The sequence below is a fragment of the Sycon ciliatum genome, chromosome 12 (assembly GCF_964019385.1).
Source record: "Sycon ciliatum chromosome 12, ocSycCili1.1, whole genome shotgun sequence".
Lineage (NCBI taxonomy): Eukaryota > Metazoa > Porifera > Calcarea > Leucosolenida > Sycettidae > Sycon > Sycon ciliatum.
Genome location: NC_088654.1, coordinates 9,825,353 through 9,844,321, shown reverse-complemented (window position 1 = coordinate 9,844,321; position 18,969 = coordinate 9,825,353). Strand labels below are relative to the sequence as shown.

At 45.5% G+C, this 18,969-nt stretch overlaps 1 protein-coding gene across 2 annotated transcripts in view; it reads left to right on the top strand.

The window, feature by feature from the left end:
• Positions 1-538: 538 nt before the first annotated feature.
• Positions 539-18,969, top strand: part of LOC135828159 (fibrillin-1-like) — a 67,328-nt gene continuing 48,897 nt past the window's right edge. The window contains exons 1-7 of one of the 2 annotated variants that reach the window (XM_065340605.1): positions 539-742; positions 7,345-7,499; positions 10,421-10,489; positions 10,985-11,056; positions 11,400-11,471; positions 12,113-12,184; positions 17,795-17,878. In XM_065340605.1, coding sequence (XP_065196677.1) covers positions 707-742; positions 7,345-7,499; positions 10,421-10,489; positions 10,985-11,056; positions 11,400-11,471; positions 12,113-12,184; positions 17,795-17,878 — 560 coding nt within the window. In that variant the 5' untranslated portion in view covers positions 539-706. The remainder of the gene's footprint in view (positions 743-7,344; positions 7,500-10,420; positions 10,490-10,984; positions 11,057-11,399; positions 11,472-12,112; positions 12,185-17,794; positions 17,879-18,969) is intronic. The other variant, XM_065340606.1, reaches the window with a different exon arrangement.

Sequence of the window (18,969 nt, the reverse complement as noted above, 5' to 3'; positions counted from 1 at the left end):
TGTTCGGACCGGCTCGGACTCAACATCACGGGGTACTATACGTGCTATTTTTGGTGGCATAGGCTAGGGACTCAACGCTGTCCCTACGACTCGTAGACTACGAGCGAGCGTTCTGATGATAATGAAGTGGTTCGGTGCACGACAGGTGCTGTACCAGCGTATGACAGGTGCCCTGGCATGACATGCAGTCAGAAACCTCATCTTGTCTCCTCTGCCATCAGTGTACACTCAGAATGTCAGCACATCGCTGTCCTATGACATTGCATGCTTGGCCATGGCTGCGGACGATTACCCAAACTGACAGCAGACGAGCCGGTCTACAAGTTAATGTGCACGATCTGTAGAATGCACTCTGTAATCAAAGGATGTCCTTAGTTCACGAATCTAATGGAATCCTAGCCCTGGACAGCAGGTCCTGTGTGTTGCCCATACCAATGCATTGAACGTTTAGGTCACTGCCAGCTGCATACGGGTAACTACACTCGTCGTGGACAGAAGGAGCAGCTGGAAACATAGCGCTCTTTGTGCCTCACAAGCGCGTTCCTTTCTAAATGAATCACCTTTTCGGCAATCAATGATTTTCTGAGTAGAGTCAAGTATTTGATAATACGGTATATTGGTCCATTTGACCACAAATCACAACCGGCCAGATCGTCCAGTTGGTAAGCTGTCTTTGTCTCCTGGGTTTGCGACATTTGTTTCGGCCATGGTAGGATCGCTGCTATCCAGGCACGCCCTGCAGGTGAGAAACCCTTTTGGCCCGCGAGTACACTTTGGCCAGTTTGTCCGGGTGCGTTGCCTGATATTTATTGTGTTTATAGCACGGCTTGGCTTAGTATGAGCTTAACCTTATGAAATCAGGGCTCGCCATCTTGGCCTGGGCATCGCAAAGCAGGGGTACTTAGGAGATTAGGAGCAGTTCAGTATCAACATGCTTGCATGACACTAACTACTTTAGTCTTGAATAACATTGATATCCGGAATGCTCCTCTGGAGTGTGAAGAGGTACAAATTGATACTCTACAATATCCTGTACCCAGAGGATCCCATTGAAAACACGGGACAGTAGCAGCGAGGCTACAGGTATATGTACATGTAGCTCTTGAAATCTAGCATGAATTAGACCACCCACCACTATACCACATTCGGTATTACTAGGTTCTTTTTTACAAACAAGGCCGGTCTAGGAAGCTGGAGGTAGAGTGCTCAATGTACGAATGTACAGAGCAGTGTACTACACACATACAACAGAGGCGAAAGGCTGTGTTAGCTGTAACTTAAAGTTTCACGCATCGGAGCGATCATCAGACAGGTGAATGCTGCTGTCTGATGATCGCTCCGATGCGTGAAACTTTAAGTTACAGCTAACACAGCCTTCCGCCTCTGTTGTGTGTGTAGGTTCTTTTCTAGAGGGCATCGGCGAATTACACTAATGCCTGCTTGAACATGTCCCCAAGTGCCAACAAGTGGTCTAGAATTAAGTTCTCCACTAAACAATACTTGCTGCAATTAAGACATTTTTTTAATCGCCAGAGGTAGTGCACTTACAGAAACCAAGTTCACAGCGAGAAGGCAAAAAAAGATGGCGCCTTCAGTCTCCAAATGCCATTTTCTACATTCACCAGCGCAATACCTGTATACTTGTTGCAAAGAAGACCTTTCAAGGCAACGTGAAGCGGAGTGATCGATGCACAAATAATAATTGATGTGCAGAGCAGTACACACAACAATGGAGGCGAAAGGCTGTGTAGCCGCATATACATGTTTCATTCATCTCAGCGAGCTTGCAACCTTGCACATCAATGGGCGCTTTCGATTGCACGCATTTCGGTCAATTCGAGAATTAGTTATTGTTGATGCACAGTTCGATTACACAAAAAGTGACAAATTTCGTCGTTAGAATTGATTTTATCCAATTCCGTCGAATCCGTCAATTCTGAAGAGAGGGCGGAATTTCTCTACTTCTCGCGCCAGAATTGCACAGTCGGTGTGTTAGCGCGCGAAGAGCCTCCCTGGCCGGCGTGTGCGCGATGCTGGGTCCACGCGCGCGCGATCGCGAGGGTGTACGTGATCTCTTTTTACGATTCATCAATTTTGTTTGTGACATGACATGAATAAAATGCGTTGTGAATTCCAGTCGTTCGTTTACAAGGCCGGAATCCGCTCATTCTGGTCATTCCAGAATTTAAAAAAAAAACAGTTCCAGTGTAGACGTGTAATCGAAAGCGCGCTAGCGCCCAATGAGTTGTCAAATAACACTGTGTAAAATCCCTCTTGAGGGATTTTATTATGCCACACACTGTGACACAGTCCTGTATTGCATGAAGTACTCGTACTTCATCAGGGCCTTGTGCTGTACAGACATCATGCACATAATTTTGAACCTCGTGTGCACTAGTTGCAAAGGCGAGTAGAGTCTACACGCATGTGAGATGTTTGTGCAGAAGGTTTTCGTTCTCCCCATCCTTCACTGTTGTTCAGCCGCTGACACTTCGTTCGGCGGCTTTCTTTCGAGTAATTACGCTGGCAGGGATTACTTCCTGGATGGTTTATTGCAGGTAGCGTAACGAAAAGGCATTATGACGGCGGTCCTTGTGTGCGTTCTTCCCACGAGTGTGGCTTCTGCGAGTGACTGGCCGATGACGAGTTCAATATTTGTTTGTTTCCCTAGTCGAAGCTGTATTCAAAACCACTTGATGGCGCTTGGGGCCATGCTGTAGCAGACTTTGATCGAGGTCTATCCCGTATGTCAGTACGCTCCCTTGCTGCTATTGGCCCTCGAAGATTGCCTACGTTATGGTCGCCAGTGGTAAAGCTCTATTGATTACCATGTATCTGGCAAGTAGCCAATAATCGTTTTCAATACGAGGTGAGTTGGCTCGGCGTGCGGACATAGAAATTTGGTTTGGCTTATCTATTTTGTAGCGAGAAGCTCGTGGATCTTGTTTCAGTGTGCATTTTAGTTAACCCTTTGTCTATGCAATAAATGTAGAGCCGAAAGATTTATTGCAATTACATGCCAGTACAAAAACCTATGTCCCGTAATTGCAATAAATCCTGAGGCTACTACATTTAATATACATATGTTGTTGACCTTCACTTTTCCCTAAAAAGGAGTATTTTATAAATACAGAGGCAGTAGGATTAGGTTCTGTTAAAGTACTCAATACCTGAATCAGGCAGAGCGGCGTACACAAAGGCATACAATGAAAACCTTGAGCAAACTCCGTTGTGAGTCGGAGTGTCATGGCTGAACTAATCATCAGACAACGATAGTGGAATAGCAGGCAGCGCTGGTACATCTAAGAAAGATAAGCGACGATATTGCTGACGCGGACCAAATATTAGTTTTAAAACATATAACTCGGATGGTATTATTACAAGGTGCGACAGAGCTGTCGGCCATTGAAGAACATGTTGAGTCACCTCCTCCATTACACTGCGCTCTTTACCCGACTAGACCCTCCTGCATACAACCATCACCATTGCGAGGACACTTCCGTAGACGATATTGATAAACTCCCTCAGACAGCTGTTTCGCTAATACATAGCTCATCAGTGAAGGTAGATGTTGAATGATTAAAATATAGACCAAACTGCTATTATATAAGGTTTCCACATACAAAACTGGCATAGCTGAGGTGAAAACACGGGAGGGGGAAAGTGTGAAATACTGTTGACACGCATGGGACATGCATGCAGCGTCAGAAATCCGACGCGGAAAATCAATCACTACGACTATCAATGAAGAAATAACGTGCCAGAATCAGTGTACTGCCTAGCTAGTGAGAGTCTGTGTATCGCACTTGTCCGAGCGCCATGAAGGCCTGCAAATGCACCTCACGACTCGCCGACGTCGACAGCCACAGCAGCCCCTGGGGCCTGACACTTTACTGGTCGCCCGTCGCGCCAAGACGCCTGGCAGTCACTAGGCTTCATGCCGCCGATGTTGTCCGCGAGCTACCTTGTTATCTGCCCATCAGCCACTGCCGCTGACACGCTTGGAGGCCCCGCGGCATTCACCCAGTATATGGTCGTCAGAGCTGTGTACAATAACGCTGGTAGAAACAAACAGTTGGTTGTATTGTATTGCGTCCTCCGCATTGTCCCTTGACTCGTCTTGTCGATGCTCTGACGCTAACGGCGCACGTATCATATTATTACAGGGTGCGACAGAGCTCTCGGCCATTGAAGAAAATGTTGAGTCACCTCCACCATTACACTGCGCTCTTTAGCCGACTAGACCCTCCTGCACACAACCATCACCATTGCGAGGACACTTCCGTAGACGATATTGATAAACTCCTTCGGACAGCTGTTTCGGTAATACATAGCGCATCAGTGAAGGTAGATGTTGAATGATTAAAATCTAGACCAAACTGCTATTAAATAAGGTTTCCACATACAAAACTGGCATAGCTGAGTTGATAACGCGGGAAAGGGAAAGTGTGAAATACTGTTGACGCGCATGGGACATGAATGCAGCGTCAGAAATTCGGTGCGTTATCACCTCAGCTAGTTTTGTATGTGGAAACCTTATAAAAAGCAGTTTGGTCTATATTTTAATCATTCAACATCTACCTTCACTGATGAGCTATGTATCAGCGAAACCGCTGTCTGAAGGAGTTTATCAATATCGTCTACGGAAGTGTCCTCGCAATGGTGATGGTTGTGTGCAGGAGGGTCTAGTCGGCTAAAGAGCGCAGTATATTGGTGGATTTGACTCAACTCGGATGGCGAGCCAATAAAATTATGGTGAAAAAAGGAGGACAAAATGTTACGAGTTATGACTAACTATCCACCAACGTAACCAGATCTGATACAGTCAGCGAGTGTGACAAAATGGCACAAAACTGACAAAGGAGAACTGAGACATTCGACGACCTGACATCTAGCTCCAACACTTCCCCAAGGTGCAAACCAACCACCTTCCAACTTGGGAGGCTCAGGTTCGGAAAGGTCCAAGAGGGGAAGGTAAGCGCAACGAAGAGGAGCACGAGATACGCATCACGGCAATAGAGAAGGCCGAAAGTTACTGGATGATGACGAAACTAGTAAAACTATTGGACAGACCGGCCTTACTACAACTCGACGACACAAAGCAACAGACCACCCAACTTGGGAGGCTCAAGTTTATGTAATGAACATAGAAGGGGAAGGTAAGCGAAGACGAATTGTGACAAACCGAAACGCCAACATCCTACTGAACTCCACTATCACGTATGATGGACTAGTTATGTACAATAACAAGTAGTTCCACACGACGTCCGTTTCGCCGTATAGGTCATGACGGCTCATCAGGTGTGCAAAGTTTAACTTAATTTTGTCGCACTCGCTGACTGTATGAGATCTGGTTACGTTGGGTAACATTTTGTCCTCCTTTTGGACCATAATTTAAAAAATATGCCTACAAAAAAGCTTTATTTGGGGGAGATTCTCCAATGGCATTGTGTGACGATGCACCCAAATGGAATATTCAAATTCCATATTTCAAACGCTACACTCCCAACTGTGATTCCTGATGAATGTTGTGTGAAAACAAGTTTGAGTCATTGTTTTCCATCGGTCTTTCCTTGCACCCTTTATTTCTTTTTCGATTTCTGTTGTTTTCACATCGTTTCCATCACGTGACATTGTATGATTTGTATAATTTGTATATTAAACGATTCCCCAGAGGCCGTTTGGGCCTATCAAGGGGGTCTCCATTCTGTACAGCTAAGATAAGAATATGAGACATTGTTAATTAATAAAAAATATAAAAAATTCGACGGGGTTCGCGTACAGGGCAGGTCAAGATCAAGGAGTCGTACAACTCCCTGGTCAAGAACCACCTTTGCGCTTCCGTGGGACGCCACCACCCCATGATCAGGCGTCAGATGTGGCTCCCAAACGGCGGGGGAGGATAGATCAGATCCACCAACCAGAGGCCAAAGGCCTCGATCCCAATTAATACAGTAACTCAATATCACTTGGGGTAGTCCTCCATGTTGTGATACTAAAAGAGTTGTCTCTTGATGTCGCCGATTACTTACATACCGTATCATTGACTTGTTGTACTTCCAATTATCAATTATTACGCACTTTGTAGCTCAGAAAACCTAGTTACATTTTGCCATGCTATTTGAAGGAGGGGTTCGAAGACATTCGCTCTACTAAGGAAGTTAGGGAGTTCGCCAAACAAACTATTATCATCTTCTTTGCCTGTTGTAAAAATGGCACATTGTCCGTGGCGTGGTGTTGCTGACAAACTGGTAATCATCTGAAGACCAAACATACCCTGAAGACACAACCGATTCGTAACAAGCAAGAAGATAAGTAACGGGAAACACAACCATGGGAAGAGTGATGGGTCCTTGGAGGAACCTGGGCTGGGGAGGCAAGCCAGTAATGCCGACCGGTGGTCTTGACTTCACCGAATCTTACTCATCGTGGGTTAAGAAAATCGAAAAGAAGTCAGGACAAGTGTACCATGTGGGCCAAAAGTCAACCGTATACTTGCCATGGTATATAACTCGTGCCAGTCAGCATTAACCATTCCAAAAGCTCCTCCATGTTCTGTGGTGCGGGTAAGGACCCTTCCCCTCCCCACCCTCCCTTCTCAAGGCTAGGCCTTATATTTCGTACCAAAAACGCTAAATACAGTGATCAATGAAATCCAGTCGCATTCCTCAAGTACACGCCGGACGTTCCGTAGCCCTAGACCTGCGAACACTGGGCTGCGAAATGATGCAAGGCGTAAACTTGAGTGATGCGACTGGATTTCATTGAGCAGCACTGTATTATGCATTAGGCGCCACAAGAAAATAGGCTGCTGGCTTGTCCGATGACTTATTCTTGCCAGAAAGGTAATGTTTTCCAAAGAGAATTTATTAAAGGGCCATGGTTTTGTTCCAAGTCCGAGTTATAGTTTTTCAAAAGTCGTGTTAACGCGAAGCCCGTAGTTGAAGAAGAATTTTGGGGCCGGTCTGGCATTTTCGATTTTTTTCCCCAGGAAAAATGCCTTTAGTTACGATCCCCCGCCACCCACCAACCCACTCGCTGGAACGATGAATTAATTGAATTAATACGTAAATTAACTGTACATGTGATATGTTTCAGCTATGAATGTTTTCCTCGACCCACCTACCCGTAAAATAAACATTTCCATCGGGTGAAAACAATATTTAATTACCTCATTGCCCCCTTTGTACTGGGACAACTTTTTTTCGTTTTTTTTTTACAAAATACACAACTCACCGGCAGGCACATGGGGCTAGCATGGGGTGAGATGGTGCTGGTGGGGCTTGCCATGCTGCAACAGTTCAGTTTCACAATTGTGCAGTTTGTTTCTGTGTAAATGTCCAGGTGCACGGCGCTGTCCTCCTGGTGGCAGTGCTGTTCCTCAAGCAATGCAGCTCTCAGGTATGTGCCCCTTGTACCTGCGCTGCTGACACGGCTGACTGCACGAGTAAGTCGGTGACAACGGTTCCATCGACCGTGCCAAGTACCATCAAGCGCTTGTAAGTACAAGTGTTCCCTAAGGCTGGCGATGAAGGATGCCTTATGATGCTGATGGTACTGATAACACACAATGAACTAGTGACTTCAGAAGCCAACCGAGAGCACATTACATTTTATGACAGCGCGGTTACATTAAATATTCCCCTAAAAATGTGGTTATGGTATAGAAATGTTCTTATAAACAACGTCAAGCTATTCTGGCATACCTTAATGTGTCTAACCACCTATTTCATTATAACAGTCATGTGCTATTGCGCAGCTAAACAATTTTTACGCCGTTAGTCAAGTCTTGAAAAAAGTGCCAGCACCGACGCAACCCAGACAGTCATGTAAAGCCAATTTAGGTTGCATTTGTTCGGTCATTCCCGAATGGGCATGGAATGACGTCGGTACCCATCGCGGAATCGGAACGAGCGTAGCAAACAAACGCGCTGGCATGGATTCGAGAATCTGGCAAAAGTTTTGCGCCACTCTGGAAACGTATTACCTGTTGTTTGCACAAATAAATTGCAGCCTTGCGAAGACTATGCCAGTCCTGGTAGTTGCCATATGCTTCCGTACGTTTCTGCATGTCCCTACGACAGTCATGATGAAGGAGCGGCCAAACACGGCGTAGATCAACAAGCGATCGTAACTAGGGTGCCTGCAGGCGGCGTTTGGCCGCTACTTCATTATGCTATACAACCCCGTATCAGTCACAGAAACGTCTTGAGCTCAGAGACGACGCACTGTTGTAAGAAGAAGTGAAGTGGCAGGCTCGGGGCCTCTTTGGGTCACTTTGTTCTGGCTCGCCTCCCTGTGATTCTAGAGGCCCTGCTCGACGACGATGAAGAGCTGAGATGCGAGGGCATATTTCCAGTTCATCAACGATCCCGGGCGAACATTTCTCAGGCAGCGAAGGGTCGAAATACCACGAACAAGTTACTATGCCGTCCCCGAGGTTACAGTACCTGCCTATACCCTGGACGATGTCCGCCAACATTTCTGTATATCGATAATCGCGTTCAGTGAAGTTTTGTTGGGGAGGTATGCAGCAACGACGAACTTCACGAAGGGCCTCCGCACATTTTCATTCCACTCGGAATGAGACCTCATTCCCCTTTTTCTTAGGAATCGCCAGAATCAATTCCTCCCCCTTCATTCCGCGACCGGAATCGGAATTGCACCGAACAAACGCTGTCCAGTGCATCAAACAAACGCTCCGGAATCAAAACACGGCGGAATGACTTTGGAATGGTGGCGGAATGGCACCGAACAAACGCAACCTTAGTAACCGAACGCTGTCGTTCCCTTCCCATCACTTGTACTCAGCCATCTTAACAATGACGATGTTATACAAATTGGGCATTCTCTCCAACACACCACCCTGCAGGTTCGTTTGCCGGGAACGGATGACATTCAGTTTGAAACTAACAGAGGCAACCCACAGGGGACTCATTATCTCCGGGGTTAACCCGTTGCCGGTCTAACTCAATGTATGTGAGGGGTGGTCACGCAAATACATGTACACACAACCAGCAATAACTCAAGAACCATGTGATGTAGGTATGGGTAAACCATATATTTTCAAAATCTGTATGCCAGAACGCGTCCAGAAAATTCAAATATGACTAGGTCCAAGCAAGGATAGGGCCCATGGTAGCCCTTCAAGTTGAGAGAAAATACAATTGCGAATGAAATACACGACTTTCACAGCACGAAGGGCATACCAAGTTCGTGATGGAGCTGAAGTCGTACGATAAACAATCAGGTAAGGGCTACGTCTTTACAAGAAATGTAGGCTCTCTACAATACCGCCATTGAACACCAACACCTCGCCATCGGCGATACGCCAGCAGCAGCAATTCCCATTCCACGATATCGCAGCTTCGGTTTGTTCATCTCAGCGCTGCTCGCGTCAGATTCACTCTCGCTCAGATGAGCACTCAGGCGCGAGCTTACGCATGCCGTGATTCTCACGGCCAGGCGAATCAGCTGATCACACCTGACGAGTCCTTGTGACAGTCGCTGTCGCCGTGTCGGCAGCAAGAAGGCTTCCTCTCTGTTTGGAGAATTTTGTTTCTTCATTCGTGGACGATATATTTTTGAACTAGCAGGACTCAACAGAGCTTTTTTTCTCAACACACTACACTGCAAAACCTCCCGGGAGATCCAGGCTGGACTGGTGGTATTACTGCTCTCAGACCGCTTGTCAAACACGGCCCCAAGAGATGCACTCGCATTCTCTAAATGCACGCATGGCGGATGGTCGTCTTTTCCAATTTCAACAAACTTCAGTCGATCGATACGGCAAAAATTTGTATGGTAAGCATGGTTGTTTTGTACATCGTCAGAAAGCCTTGGACCTCAGCTACGCGTAGAGCGCCATTTTAGCTGTCTCTTAGCAACAAGACCCCAAAAAAATGAGGGCCAAACGTACCGATACTATAGTATCGGTTCGCTTATGGTAGACCGGTAAAGGGTTAATCATCATGTACCTAGAAGCAGCCCTGCGAGACGTGTGAAATATCTTACCGATTCGGCCACAATTCGACATCGCCTTGCACGTTCCCACAGACACATTATATGCTAATGATGTTGGCTTTCTGTCATCCAAGGAAACTGACCTCCAATCTTGAAACCTTGGCATTGGGGACACCGTGGAGCAATGGGATTTGACAGTTAACTCCGCTAAGATAGAATTCACACCTATAGAGAGGGTCAGTGACTGTATTGCAGAGGAATGGAGGCTGATACGGAGTGGCATGATGGTATAAAACCCCTGATCAAAAGATAACAAAAAAACTCGATATTGCATGTACCAACTATGCTGAGCGATATTGTCTGCAACATCATCATGTAGGGAACTTTTGCTTGATTGATGAGTGGCATGATCCTTGAAGGGGCCATGATATTATTATTTTTTCTCTGTCCTGTGCAGGATCTTGCAAAACAATCCAATTGACCTGAGCAGCACTAACTTCGGCCGGTTCAAAGATCTTGAGTACCTGTGAGTTGTATTCATGTGTTATAGACATTTGTTGTTGAAATAGCAATGCTGTCTGTTGCAGGAATTATCTAGGTTCAACAATGGCCTTTTTTGTACAACTCTTGACCCGTTTATAGCGCAAGAAGCCACATACATCCACAAGCATGCTTCCCATTCTTACTGCATCACAAAGCACTATTGTCTATATTTCACGTGTTCTGCGATAGTTGATGCCAACATATACGAGAGAAATGCAAAACAGTAGAAACAAAGCAGAAACAAACGGTTGACACCTCGTCAATGTTTTTAAGAAAGCTGGTAATCCGTATAATAACGCGTTTGGCATACTGATAATTTTGATTGGTGCCTGCTGTTGGGGCTTGAGGAGGTACCTTCCACCGCCAGGCAAACAAAATGTTCCCTCAGGTGACAAGTATTCTGTTTTTTCGACGTACCCTGAATGATAACTTTTCTATTTCGGCATTCCCCTTTCTTGTATTCTGCTATTGAATGCAGTGATCTTCGTAATACATTTCTGACGAGCGTGCCAGAGGCACAGTTCCTGACCAACACAAAGCTGAAGACTCTGTAAGTAGCCAACACACAGTCCCCTGTTTCACGGAATACATGGGTTTGTAACCAGAGTCTGCATGCCTTCCATTTAGAGAGGCAAAGCATTCATACCTTGAGATTCAACTGACTTCAATTCTAACGAAAGGCGACTCCATGGAAAGCTGCTGCGAATTGCTTTTCAAATGTTGTGCTGCTTTTGCCTTTCTTTCTCATGCATTTGAGTGTACAGAGTGTTATTTCCTGGGTCAGTGGCGACTTGGGACTGGTGTGTTGCGTCATTCATACCATTATTAGCCGAAGAACAACTTAGTGTGCAGAAAGCATTGTGTGGTAATTGTGATCTGCTTTTGTTGGTCAGAGCCTTGGATGAGAATCTGCTGACCTCTCTGCCAGCCAAGCTTCTTCACAGCCTCACTGGCCTCAAACTTCTGTGAGTTCAACATTGCCCATATTAAGTGGAGTGGAAGCTGTGCTTGATGACTAAACATGATTTGGCAGGTGTCCCAACACATGACTTATCATGTGTCCCGTCACATGGCTGGTAATGTGTCCCATCACATGACTGATAATGTGTCCCGTCACATGACTGATAATGTGTCCTGTCACATGACCTATCCTTTGTCCAATTGCATAACCTACCATGTGTCCAGTCAAATAACCTATCTTGTGTCCAGACACAAGACTTACCATTCGACCAGAGATGCTGTACTAGGTCTTTTGTTAAATCACTTGGAAAGCCACATGGCATGTTTTCCTACCGGTCACGTTATGAATTAGGGAAGTGGCAACCACAAGAGCCAAATTCAAGTGCATGGAGGTCAAATCGACTCTCCTTTACTCTTGCTAGATAGTGCCACCAATTCACTAAAGCCCTGAAAAAGGGTACATTTAACTACTTGTAGAAACATGCCAATCAGAAAACAGCCTCAGACACCCGAGTAGTATGAATCTTGCATCAACCAAATTTAAACAGGACGGTGTTTTTTCCTCCTTGCATTGAACTTATCAAGACTATTTGCTCTCTTGTTTCAGCTCTGTCGCAATATCTAGTTCTTTTTTTGTTTGTTTCAGTGGGCTACGTGTAAACAGGTTAAAAACATTCCCTGTGGACTTCTTCAAAAACAACGTGCTTATGGAAACTCTGTAAGTACTAAGATTTGCTTTACAAGCACTCCCTGCACAAGCAACATTGCATACACCCTGGTTTTTTAAATGCAAACATTACGGCCCGTTCATTACGTTCAAAGCATTAAGAGAGCATGTCTGAGAATACGAAAGTACTGTCGTGGACATGGAAATCCAGCCGATTGACCAGGGCCGGCGCCCTCAGCGCGTACAGAACGTTGCATGCAGTGCACGATCATGTTGATCTGATGCGACCAGCGCGCTGCAGCGCATACTAATTATGTGTGTATTGGTTACCCACGGCTGCTTGGCCAGCACCCTGGGGCCGCTGGACGTGCGACTGGATTTCCATGTCCACGACAGTACATGTGCAAGTGGATCTGTCGATTTCCTTCAGAATTTGTGAGTAGGTTCCCTTTGGGGTGTAGATCGACTGTGAAAAGCCCGCAGAAACGTTCGGAAGGGAACCTTGAAACTTGCATACCCTCAAAATGGACGAAAATCACGTTTTTATGGGTCTACAAACGAGTCACACCACAACGTACACGAACAACTTATGGGCAAAATTCCATCACGCAAACATTGCCTCACCTTAGAAGAGTTCCTGGAGCAGTCTAGCTTAGCCACACCAGCATCCCAGAAGACGAGGGCCATCACCACTTGATGCCCCAAATGATCGTCTTGAAAATTGCAATTCACAAGCGCTGATTAAACCACGAGCTACGTCCTCAAATAGCAAGAACTATACACCGGTAGATAGTAGAACACCTCTTCTAGCACTGAGGATATATCCCCCATATTCATTTTCCGATTTTTTTAAAATAAACTTTTCGAATTTTTCCACTCCATCGTGCTGAAATACGGCCAAACTCATACCTGCACAGGAAAGGTCGCCCTTCCGTGACGTCTCCTCAGCAATTATTCTTCCAACACTACTCCTAATGCTGCAGAACTACGCGTATTGTTGAATCTGACAAGGAAAAGCAGCGGTGATCATTTGTGATCATAGAGCGCCAATTTTCTTGGCAACCTTGGTGACCACATAGTTTACATGGGTGTCCCAATCTAGGCAATTGTTAAGTTGAACATTGGTTAGCTAGGTGCGGCACATTCTTGTAGATGCCAGGACTCCAGTTCACCCGTCAGGCGAAATTACTGGGCAGTCGGCGTCACGCATTTTTCACAAAAAAATTGCGTTTCACCTGCTGGGAGAGTATGCGTGTGCTAGAATCTCATCCTGAGCCCGTTTTTTTCTTCTTCTTTTCAGCGTTTCACCTGCTGGGAGAGTATGCGTGTACTCGAGTCTCATCCTGAGCACGTTTTTCTTTCTTTTTTTCAGCTCCACTATAGCTGTATTTTTCATTGCAAAGCCATCCTCGATTGTTGTGTTCGTTGTTCAAACAAAGTGGACATTCAATCATGAAGGCAGAGGACATAGGAGCCTGATTGGAGTTTCTCGTGGCATAAGACGGCCACACAGAGACACGTCAGGCGAAATAGCACGTCATAGTACATTTGAGATCAGCGGGAAGAATATGACGACGTCCACTAATTTAGTATCTGTGCACACGAATCTGCTGTGTGTCAGCTATGATATAATCTTCTGTGGTTCCATGCCTAGCAGGTACGTCTGAACCGCCCTGCAAAGTTTGAATGACGTAGGTTGAGCGATCGCTCCGCGAAACATACTTTTTGAAATTCTCTTCATAGTATATCTTCCACCATTGAAATTTCGAATTTCTTGCTGAGAGGGGTGGCTTGCAACCTCGATATGGCTTGTTTCAGGCATGCTTTGGAGCCATCTTCTGTTGAAGTAGTAGATCCCCGCAACTGCTACAACAAAAAATGATTCGATCTGAGAAAGGGTGAGACCGCGAATCTTGGTTGAATATTGAGTATTTCAAGCCTTTTCACGACGAAGATGGAGTTCTTTTTGGAGATGGACGTCGTCGCGGCAAAGGACATGGTGTCCGACTTCTGGCGTCGGGTGAAGCCAGGGATCATGTGTCCAGTCAGGTCGGCAGCCTAAAGGTCGGTAAGCTTGTGTTTGGATCCCGTTCGGCTCGATGTGGTAGATCACAAACAATTTGATATCACACAAATTGATCTCAGCATCGTGCGTACGGTATTTTATGTTCAGAAAATCCCAAAGTGTCTCTGTGTGGCCGTCTTATGCCACGAGAAACTCCAATCAGGCTCCTATATCCTCTGCCTTCATGATTGAATGTCCACTTCGTTTGAACAACGAACACAACAATCGAGGACGGCTTTGCAATGAAAAATACAGCTATACTGGAGCTGAAAAAAAAGAAAGAAAAAACGTGCTCAGGACGAGACTCGAGTACACGCATACTCTCCCAGCAGGTGAAACGCAAATTTTGTGAAAAATGCGTGTCGCCGACTGACCAGTAATTTCGCCTGACGACTTTGCGATTTTCTGAATATAAAATACTGTACGCACGATGCTGAGATCAATTTGTGCAATATCAAATTGTTTGTGATCTACCACATCGAGCCGAACGGGATCCAAACACAAGCTTACCGACGGTTAGGCTGCCGACCTGACTGGACACATGATCCCTGGCTTCACCAGACGCCAAAAGTCGGACACCATGTCCTTTGCCGCGACGTCCATCTCCAAAAAGAACTCCATCTTCGTCGTGAAAAGGCTTGAAATACTCGATATTCAACCGAGATTCGCGGTCTCACCCTTTCTCAGATCGAATCATTTTTTGTTGTAGCAGTTGCAGGGCAGATCCCGCCACTACTTCAACAGGGGATGTCTCCAAAGCATGCCTGGAACAAGCCATATCGAGGTTGCAAGCCACCCCTCTCAGCAAGAAATTCGAAATTTCAATGGTGGAAGATATACTATGAAGAGAGTTTCAAAAAGTATGTTTCGCGGAGCGATCGCTCAACCTACGTCATTCAAACTTTGCAGGATGGTTCAGACGTACATGCTAGGCTTGGAACCACAGGGGATGATGCCATAGCTGACACACAGAGTCACACACACAGCAGATTTTTGTGCACAGATACTAAATTAGTGGACGTCGTCATCTTCTTCCCGCTGATCTCAAATGTACTATGACGTGCTACTTCGCCTGACGAGTACCTCACGGATATATCTTGGTTGACACGCACCCGCGGATTGAGAAAAAATGACTAAGATGGCCTGGAGAAAGGACATCTTCTCCGCATGTCTTTCCGGGCATCAAACAACAAGATTCGCTTCGGCACTGGCCCTTTGCTGCACATCCTAGACCAGGGAGTCATAAAATACCGGTATTTTACGACTTGACTGTAGATCGCTGTACATCAATCAGCATGAACTCGGCTGCGTAGCCGCTATGACTGCACAGACTCTGGCCTAGCAACCGTCGCCATTTTTTCAAAATGGTGGTTAACGCTTTTTGAATTTTGCATGGTCGTGGTGAGCCCTGACATACGTGCGTGCAAGGCAAGTAACAAGTGGACTTTACCAAGGTGACTCAGTTATCACCTGAGCCGTGATCAACTTGATTTGGCATTCTTGTGTCACGAGCCATGTGAGTTCACCATACCTCTTCAGCTCTTGTAATAAAAAAATTCAAAAACTGCTCGCGGGACTTCAGTCACTTTTGCATCAACTTGCGCAACGAAAATTGTTGGTGGAGGAGGGAGAAGGTTGTCGTTTAGAGTGACAAGTGATCACCGCTGCTTTTCCTTGTCAGAGTCAACAATACACTTTGTTTGTTTTCCGAGGACGGAAAATTATTTGAGAGGGGAGCAGTGTAGTAGACGGACTTTCTACCGTATAGTACGTTATTTTGTGTACGTCGCGTGTACATCATGTTGGCGCATGCGCGTGTTGCTGTAGTATGAAAAGCAGTCTTTGTCTTGAGTTCTTCTTGTCTAGTTGTGTTTCGTCGTCGTGTCAATAAACAGTCTTCTAAATGTAGTTATCGTCGTCCCTTGGAATAAGTGTGGAGATGGCACGGGACTGGGAGCAGGTGGAGAAAGGCCAGTTACTACAACTTTGTTCTGCAGCATTGGGAGTAGTGTTGGAGTAGAAATTGCTGAGAAGACGTCGCGAAGGGGCGAGCTTTCCTGCGCAGGTATGAGGTTGGCCGTATTTCAGCATGGTGGAGTGGGCGAATTCAAAAAAGTTTATTTCAAGAAAACCGATAATGAAGATGGGGTGCATGCCCTCAGTGATAGAAAAGGTGTTCTACTATCTGTCAGTGTTTAGTTCGGTGTATAATTCTTGCTATTTGAGATTCAAATTTGAGATTCAAATCACAATTTATTACATTACACCAGATTTTCCCTTTTCGGCCCTGGCCCATCATCAGTGTAATAAGTATGTACTGTAGCCGTGTAGCGGACATGGAAATCCAGTCGATTGACCGTGGCCGGCGCCCTCAGCGCTCACAGACCGCTGCGCGCAATGCACATGTTGATCCGATGCGACCAGCGCATAAAAATGCATGTGTGTACCGCTTATCCACGGCTGCACGGCCAGCGCCCCGGGGCCGCTAAACGTGCGACCGGATTTCCATGTCCACGACAGTAGTATATGTACAATTTTTTAATAACTATTTTAATAGGGGAACCCTACAGACGGTGTCATCTTATTACAGGGAACCCTGAATGAAAAAAATCATTAACCTGATGATGGGCCAGGCCCGACAATTTGGTATATTTAAATGTAAATTTGAACTTGAATTTCAGTGAAGAGACCGTTTTTTGGAGTTTGGAGTTGAGAACTGAAGTTTCTAAATGGGTGCGGATGATGGCGTCAGTATTACAAGTCAAATGTTATTTTAAAAAAATGCCATCGTGGGCTGAGGGATGGTCAAATAGCAAGAAGACATTGGGTCTGTGGGGACTGCCCTAATAAATTTGAATAAATAATGATAATAATATTCATAGCTTTGAGGGAAGGACACAAAATTAATAACAATAATAATTGCTCAATCTGCGGACAGCATGCTGTTTCGTTCTTTGTGAAGTCGTCAGCGCAGCACACCTACCTCAACCAAAAAGGAAACGACTTGCCACCCGTTTGCCCGGCATTGATGGGCCAGATCCACATACCGCCTGTCCTTCCGCGAGTTACTGACACTGAATCTGTCTTCACGCAGAAACTGTCAGCTCCATCCAGAATACAATCCTACGACTCGTAGAGTACAGAACTATATTCGGATTTAGGGTGGTACGTGCAACACAGCTAGGGAAAAGGAAGTGGGGTAGTGTAAGTGTGCTATTACTTTCTTATTATTATTTTATTTAAAGGATATCCCAGAGGCGATGGCCTGTCGAGGGGATCTCCTGATGCAAATCATGCAATAGAAATAAACAGTGAGGAAAACTACACGTGTTACAGTATATGCTACATAATGAGCAATAAACACAGGGCTGTGTTGTTCAAAATAGAACAGTTAGTTTAAATGTCCAGGGATATACCACTACAGTAAAATTTAGACCTTTTCACGTGCAAGCGATATTGCTGCTGAAATTTAGAAAGTGAATCTTGGGATGTCAGCCTTGGTGGAAGGCAGTTCCACAGCCTTCCGATGATGATGTCGCCGTTCCTGGCTGGGTAAATATTCTAGTTGTTGTCACTGACTGAATTCTTCTGTGTAGTTATATGGATGCAAACAATTTCACCTCAATTCCTTATTCAATATTTCATGGCCTGAACCTGGATTATCTATACTACGCAACTACGTAAGTACCTTACAGCTACTGTAAAGGCAGACATTTTCGGTGGTGTAATTTTGCAAATGAGGAACTTTGGCCGATCTCGAAACGAAACTTTTCGCCGTCATTACGGAGGATTAGCAAGACGAAATTTGCGTTCGCAAACATTTTTCAGTTCACGAACTGGATTGCGAACTTTCGCATTTTTCGTTCGGAAAAGTAGTCGGAACACGAATCACGGATTCGTGTCAGGGCAGTCATACATTTACCACGCTGTACTGTCTGTACACAATGGACGACGTGTCAACGTCATGCATGTGCGAATTTTGTTTGCTAATCCTTCTCATAACGCGAATTCCGTCACTGAGTTCGACTTTTCTTGGAGAGCGAACGCGAACGCGAATTTCATCTTGCTAATCCTCCGTATTAAACTTTGGCCGATTGGAGTTTTCCAAAAGAAATCGATCGGTATGTTTTGCTCTCACATGCATCCACTGCTCAATCATGCATAATTTGCCTCTATGACAAACTTTGGCCTGCAATTTACTTTGGCCGGTTGGTACCAAGCGGCGAAATCAGCGAAATTAAATCGCCAGCGACAATTATGAAGTTGATTGTTCCAACCAGGAACACACGCTTCTTGCCGAACTTGAAACTTGACAGACTCACGACTGCCATCCGGAGCACACGAGGAGCAAGTCGCACCTTCCACTCGGCAAACCTTCTAAGTTAGCGAAATTCGTCAGGCGAAATTACTGGTCAGTCGGCGACACGCATTTTTCGCAAAAAAACTTGCGTTTCACCTGCTGGGAGAGTATGCGTGTACTCGAGTCTCATCCTGAGCACGTTTTTTATTCTTTTTTTCAGCTCCAGTATAGCTGTATTTTTCATTGCAAAGCCGTCCTCGATTGTTGTGTTCGTTGTTCAAACGAAGTGGACATTCAATCATGAAGGCAGAGGACATAGGAGCCTGATTGGAGTTTCTCGTGGCATAGGACGGCCACACAGAGACACTTTGGGATTTTCTGAAAATAAAATACCGTACGCACGATGCTGAGATCAATTTGTGCGATATCAATTTTTTTGTGATCTACCACATCGAGCAGAACGGGATCCAA